This window comes from Sorghum bicolor, chromosome 5 (assembly GCF_000003195.3).
Source record: "Sorghum bicolor cultivar BTx623 chromosome 5, Sorghum_bicolor_NCBIv3, whole genome shotgun sequence".
NCBI lineage: Eukaryota > Viridiplantae > Streptophyta > Magnoliopsida > Poales > Poaceae > Sorghum > Sorghum bicolor.
Window position 1 is genome coordinate 9615552 of NC_012874.2, and position 7517 is coordinate 9623068.

Below are 7517 nucleotides of genomic sequence, written 5' to 3' on the forward strand. Positions count from 1 at the left end.
CATCAGTTATAGTTGGTTGTTATTTAATTCTATGGCAAATTGTTGTTCCTTTATTCATGAGAGTATGTCTCATTGATTGTGAACACAACAACCACATCTTGCAAGAGGAGGGACATGCTACTTGAAAACAATCATAAAAATACTTTGCGATGTATTGAAACTAGTGACACATCCACAGGAAGAGGCTTGAATGGGATCACATCATACTACATTGATTCGTTTGTCTCAGATGTGGGACTCGGTGATAGAGGTGCTTCATATAGATTACCAAATGAAGCAACTTGTTTGATAGAAAAAATGGAGTGTTTTCAGTTTGTTTTTATCCTCGTGGTTATGTTAAAATTATCGGGCTTTGCTGCGGTACCTTCAACTCCAAATGACTATGAACTGTTCATTTACTTCGATTGGACGGTCATGACGAATTATTACCTCCTAGGAGGTAATAGATGATATATATCCTATATATATATATCCTATATATATATATCCTATATATATATATATAATAAAAGCTTTAGATATAAAAAAATCCTTTTTCTGGATTTGATTGATGCATGCACGTCTCTAACTGATATGGTAAATCTTTTAATTTTATAACTTTGTAGTTGATATATTTTGATTACCATATTATGTTGTATGTAACTTTATACGCTTGATTTTGCATGTTTTAGGACTTGCATGTGTACATGATTAGTGTGTCGTGTCATGTGTGTACGGGGCTAGCCTAGTTAATGTGTATGTGGTGAGCATGTGAGTACGTGGTGGTTAGTGTGTGAGTACGTTTGGTTAGGCTAGTTAGCATGTGTGTGGTGAGCATGTCCATGCATGCATGTTAGATGAGTGGTTGGCATGTGTATGAATTTGATCAAGTTTATACAAAATAATATGAATAATTATACGTTGAAATAGATTAAATATAAATATGACCAAGTTTGAAATTATTTGATTTTTAATTCAAGTTTGTACGAAAATGATCAAACTCATGGTTTGAATTCATACAAAAATTTATAGTTCAAATTTGGATAGCACCTTTTATTTGATTTTAATTCAAATTCATTACAGAGAGGGAAATGAATGGCTTTATTCTGTATCTGCCTTGATTAGTCCCATTAGGGGAATCGATATGCATGTGGAGATCGGCATTCATGTCTTTAAAGGAATCTCCCTCCCATCATTAGCGGGATGTCAAAGTTTTATTTTCTTTTCCTAGATTTTTTAATTTATTTAGTAATCCATAAAATGTGAAAAACCATTGGCTCAGATTGATTTGAAATATTACCTCCTCGGAGGTAAAGTTTGTACCTTAGCATATTATTTGGATAGCATAGAAGATTCATCACTGCCAGTTTGATAGAAATCTGCACTGAAAGTGAATCTGTAGTAGTGTAACATTGTCAATGCACTTGGTGTTAGTTACTAGCTCCCATTATGGATATGATAGGACTCTATAGCACTGTGCCTTTCAATCTCACGGGATTTTTTTATTGCAAATGCAAATTTTTCATGATGTGAAGTCTAGGTTGAAGACCATGAGAGTAAGTGGCTGAGAGGACTTATTTGAAGAGGCAAGACAATTTTAGGCGGTGAGGGGTTTGTTCAAGGCGTGATGGATTTACTGTTACTAATCTTCATCATTATCATGTTGGGATTTTCTATGTTGTTGTTGAAAAAATACATGTTGAGATTCTAGGTTTAGTGAAGTGACTATGGAGTTATTATTGTGTTTCTCTTGTCTTGATCCAAATAACTCTTTTTGTTGTGTCAACAAGCTTGCTCGACTTAATGAAATATATGATGGCAGTTTCTCTGACAATGACCATGCAATAATAAGGGGACAACTTTGAGACCTATATTTCTTCATGTGAGGAAGCATCATGCCTTTGCTACTTGTACAGATATTGAAAGCTTGGCCACAAAGATGATTGCTACAGAAAAGCATCTGTTTTTTTTCCATTGGTCTACAAACTGATTGAATTGGCATTGTTAGTGCCAAGTGTCAACCGCGTCTGTTGAAAGGTTATTCTCAGCAACAGAAATTATAAAGTCAAAATAGCACAATAGAATTGCCAACGATCGGCTCAACAACTTGATAGTGTGCTATGTTAAGCGAGAATTATTCAGATCACTTGATGAAGCTTGTATTCTTTCGTCATTTTCAAAACTGGAAGAGTTGAATGGTGCAACTTCCTTGTAGTTGTATGCTTCATAGCCAGAAACTATCTTGTATTTTCCTGTTAAGTTTTACTTAATTGATCCATATGTGATCTTGTGAACATGTACTACAATAAGATTCTAGTTAAAACTAATGTGGCTGTCTTATTTTGCTTATACTATAATCCATCTTTCTGAGCGCTTTCTATTTAGACTATATTCTTTGCCCAGGCTCATCAAATTAGCTGGGTCCATCACTGCTTATCCCTGATGTGACACATTAAACCATTCCAACTGTGGTTCTGTGAACTAGTTTTTTCTTTACTATTTGTATATGTCAAGAAGATAATAAACTGTTCTTGAAACAGACAAACACTACTGTTTTTAATCCTTTAACCGACCTGAACAACATACTGGCACAATATATATTAAGTTAACAATACACTAAATTGAAGAATAATAAAAATATCGCTAAAAAGATTCTTGGCATGCACATCACGAAGAACAAACAGTAACCTTGATCAAGCCAGCTATCAGGCAAGAAGGTTGCTATGTAACATGGGACAATAGATCAGGCTTGACAAATGGACCACCATTAAATTGCATTGGTGCTTCATTTTGCAGGGCTTAATTCTTGGGTAGTATATTCTTCCTCATCTGAAGCTTTCTCTTGCTCACAAGGGAACCCTGCAATTGCAATATGGAAAGGGGCAATAAGTTTCGAGTGGTATGTACCAAACTGATACATGATAAACTAATAAAGGAAGAACACATATACAGGAACATAGAAGAATTTTACGTGACCAAACAATTTCATAACTGATTATTCCAAACAAGGGACGATATTAAATTGACAATCGAACATAAGAGTTGTGCCACTAGTTAGGTACTCCATCCACCCCAAATTATAAGACGTTTTGGCTTTTCTATATATTTACTTAGATACTATGTCTAAATGCATACTAAAAGCAATGTATATGAAAAACCAAAATGTCTTATAATTTGGAATGGAGGGAGTAGTACGTATATTGCAATAATATGTGTAGTGGTTTGGTACATCCATAGTCTTCGACATGAATCAAATAGATTAAAACTATTTTTATTCATATCTGATGTCACTATTTCTCCAGGATCACTATTAATACTTTATATATAGTCATTGAAATTAAGAAGTTTGTATTCAGAAAATAAACTCAAGAAGTTTGACAGAAGGGCAAAGAAGCACTGTTCCCACATTGTCCCGTGTGTGCCAAATGTATGCAAGGTGACTATGCATTGCTATTCTCAAGCCAAGCCACCGCTCCGCCCACCTCCCCTCGTTGTCGGGTGAGTGGATATAAACACAAGGTGGTGGTGGGGCATATACTCTCGCTAGCACTAGCGACAAGGGTGCAGTGTAACCAGCATAACTCAAAGCCAGTGCCACCATGCATAGTCGGCTTTTGCTTAAGTTGACAATGCCGATGCAGATGTTTCCTTTCTCAATGGGGGCATTGTCGTGCCCCTTCTCCCCCACATCAAGGTGGTTTTTATTGAAAAACCTTGTGCTAGTTCTTCCAACGTGGTTGACGACGTCTAGTATTGTATCCTCCTTAGACTAGCCACAATGTTACCGGAGGCCTGAAACTTTTATCTGCATGCGATGCCAGTACTTGTTTCAGCTCACAGCATTCGACATCGATTCTATAGGGACCACTGAACATTTAAAGTGCAAGAAATAATTTGTTTTGCTCACTACTACAAAAAGAATCTTGTGAGATGTTTTGGAATTGTTTTCAGAGGCGGGCAGCATTGAAAACCCCCACAGTAAATGCCTCGATTAACCGAACCGGTCATTTTTTATTAACCAAGGTGGTTACAAAAAACTGCCTCGCAAAATCCATTAACGGAGGCGGTTAATATAAAAACCCCTATATATATATATATAGTTTTTTTGGATACTGTAGAATTAGTTGGTTATCTACATCCTCATGGAAAAAGCCATGTCAAAATCTTACTAGTGTTCTAGCAGAAATAACAAAAAAAAATGAAATAGCAGGACTTGTGGAAACAACCTAACATGGTGGTAATGAGTTCAGGTAACAAAGTGTTGCATGAGGTTGCTACATAGCAATGGAAAGCAAAAAAAAAAAGAAAAATTAAATATGTATACCTCAGAAGTAAATAAATAACCAGAAAGGTAAGTATACTGTATACAATTCAGAACCACTAAGAATCATTTGTTTCAAACATTTGTGTTTCTACAAGCAAACGGCCAAAAACTTTAAAATATTTTGATCAAACTAACCAATAACTATAACATGTTTTCTCAAAACTAACTAACAACCATAATATGCAGCTTTAAGCATTACAGTCGTCCACATGACCAGTTTTATTGTGTCTCCGAGTTTCCAAGAAAAATTGCAGAATCTCTTTTTATCTCTAATGGGATCAATAATGTTAATTGTTTCGTTCTTGATCATGTGGAATATTCTTCATTCCCTTTGTTCATTTTTTTAGCAAACATGGATGAAAATTGCAGGGTGTGTCTATGTATGTATATATCATTTTTCACTTTTGCACCCACAGTAGCAAAAGTTACCTCATTATGATACAAATAAAAGGTGGAATGCAAAAATGTAGAATGCAAAAGAACAGGTCCCAGTGAGCTTACATATGTTAAGTGAATCTAGGAACCTCAAAACATTGTGAAATGTATCATTGTCGGCATCACATTTCACTTCCACTATCCTTAGGTGTTCTGATATCATCATAGCTGGTCTCCGTACTGCATTGAGATATCCTTTCATTTCTACTTTATATTTGGGTCCCTGCAGCAAGCATAAATGATAATGAGCTTCAACAAGATCAGTTGATGAAATTTACAGTAATTTGCATTGCCACCATTTAGTAGGAAATAATTGTACCTTGCCCGAAAGAACGATAGTGAGCCTCTCTAGAACCGGCGAGTGTTCAAGAATGCATGCTAATGCACGGCAATCAGGAGGCTCACACCAGTAATCATTGATCAACAGGGTCCGTAACTTGGAAAATGTAGGGCAGCATCTCAAGTCTCTTCTAAAAACAAACTGAACCAATTGCAAAGAAATATAATTACTGTGAATGAACACGATGTGTTTCTCATCATTTACAATGGAAGTTGTTAACAAAGATATATAGTAACACACAAACATAAAATATACACAGTGGAACAGTGAACAATACAAATGAGTAGTGCAATGAAAGATAAGTTGAAGAAGTGTACCATTTCGTGGCCAGATATCAGGGTCAAATCTGTAGCTTCTGATAAACCTCCAAGAACTACACACTTTCTGGTAATTTCGCTGCTATTGTCATCATCAGAAAAGCCTTCTTCATCATGGTCATTGTCATCATCTTCAGTAGAGGAATAGCCATAATCTACTTCAGCAGGGTCAGATGCATAACTATCAGAATCTTCTTCATCACCGTGGTCAATATCACTGTATGCATAGCTGTAAGCAGCTTGGTTAACATGACAGCAATCCATGCGGTCGCCCTCACAAATGCACTCGTCCAAACACCAGTCTAGTTTAACATACGCCACCAGCAAGTCCGGCATGCTCTCAAGTTGTGGAGTCCTCTCAGCAGAAGGGATGTCCAGCCACAGCCAGACCAACCGTGGAGCAAAAATCCGGAAGCGCCAGTTTGGGCAGGAGTTGCAATCATCGATGCTCAGTCGTCTCAGTGATGGTGAGTCCATCTCCAACACCTCCGAGAGGTCACATTTCTCGATCTTGAGTTCTTGCAAGGCAGGGCAGCTTGAGAAGTGGGCAAAGCTTGCACTGAACTCTATGCCGTAGAGATCTAGCCTCGTCAGGTACGGCGAGAATAGGGGCTCAGGTAGTGGAAACCATGGCATCTCGTCGGCCTCATTGTCAAAGATGTTGAGCGAGAGCCATTGGACATTGCACTGTAATACATGGCCGATCCAACGATGGATGAAGGCCTCGTCGTCGTCATCAAACATGTCAAACTTGATCTCGCACATGTCGAGGGGGGAGCGCTCGATCCTGCTGAGGCGGGCTTGTAGTAGTCGGTCCACAAAACCATGTACTTGTCCGACATATGTCGGTGTTGTTGTTCCTGTTATGTGCAGGCGCCTTACGAGCTTCCAGACTTGGCGCCAGCTCTGGGCTAGTACACAGGTCCGCACGGCCTCTTGCGCTGGAAGGAAGGAGAGGATGTGCTGGAGGATCTCATCAGGGAGGGCGCTCAGGCGATCTGCACTTCCTGGAGCCATTTGCTGTGCTCTGCATAGGAAAACAAGAATAGACAACAAGATTGATGGGAGTCAAATTTTCTGGTTCAGAGTGCCATGCTAACTCACCCCATCACAACTCACTAAGCCGAAAGTTTTCAGAAAAGTTTCCAACCATAGAAAGAGTTCCACATATACTTAGATTTGACTAACACATTTAATTTCACCTAAGTATTTGTCTAAATGAATTGGATCGAACATTAGAGATAATTTTACATGTATTTCTAAATATTGCTAAACAAAAATTTATGAAAGAAACAAACTACTACCGCTGGCTCCCATGAACTGCAGCCTGAAATTCTGGTCGACTTCCACCATACCTAATTCATTCCCCAAACTTAGAGAAGGGAGGGAAGAGGAACCTTGGAGAGAGCCAGTGAGAGAGTGAGGAATGTAAATGAGTATTTACTGTCTACTCACTCTACATCGATAAAAGTCCACAGGGAGGCTATAGTTTCTGGTAACACATTCGCTTCTACCGCAAATAGATCTATATGTTAGAGAGAGTGAGGAATCCCATAGAGAGCTTAAGAGAGGGGGTCTAGACAAAGACGGGAACCAAATGATAGTATGACAGATAGATTCCTTACCACCCACTAGCACCACTCCCAGTGAAATCAAGGAGCTCGAGGCCTATGGTGACTTGCTTCAACTGCCAATAGATTTATGCTACAGAGAAAGGATTCATGAAGAGAGGTTGTTAGATAGGGACAAATAAAGGTTGGGATGAAACAGAGGAGCAGCAAACATAGCCCTTACCGATGTTAGCACCACGCCAGTGAATTCGGGAATAAAGGTCAAGATCTGTGGCGGCGGCTCTCTAGGTTTAGCTAATAGAGAGAGTGATTGAGGTGGAGGAAATGAGAAGGGGAGAGAACCTCAATACTTTAAAAGGGGAAAGTGGATTGGACCATTTTAGTGGACCCTACGCGAAGAAAAACCATGTGAGGGAAGCACACAGTCTATGGTTCTAAATAATAATAAAACAAAGCAACTTTTTATTTATATTTTTTATGGAAATTTTTTTGATGGACCCAATTGATAAAATGTTTATTGTGGGTTTCTTTTGCAACTTTATTTTTGTTCC

At 38.3% G+C, this 7517-nt stretch overlaps 1 protein-coding gene across 1 annotated transcript; it reads right to left on the minus strand.

Annotated features, from left to right (window-relative positions):
• LOC8076764 (F-box/LRR-repeat protein At3g58980) lies at nucleotides 2549-6416 on the minus strand. The gene is made up of 4 exons (XM_021461876.1): nucleotides 5396-6416; nucleotides 5058-5219; nucleotides 4805-4961; nucleotides 2549-2838 (listed from the first exon to the last, which is right to left on the minus strand). The coding sequence occupies exons 1-4, from the start codon at nucleotides 6410-6412 to the stop codon at nucleotides 2765-2767; spliced, it is 1410 nt and encodes a 469-aa protein (XP_021317551.1). The 5' UTR covers nucleotides 6413-6416; the 3' UTR covers nucleotides 2549-2764.

Bases quoted from the DNA above. Each gene is read 5' to 3' on its own strand.
- LOC8076764 (XM_021461876.1), bottom strand. From the start codon at position 6,412: ATGGCTCCAGGAAGTGCAGATCGCCTGAGCGCCCTCCCTGATGAGATC. The intron at 5,220-5,395 runs GTACACTTCTTC...CAATTGGTTCAG, and splicing joins TGATATCTGGCCACGAAATG to TTTGTTTTTAGAAGAGACTT. The intron at 2,839-4,804 runs GTAAGCTCACTG...TTGCAATTGCAG, and splicing joins CCTAGATTCACTTAACATAT to GGTTCCCTTGTGAGCAAGAG.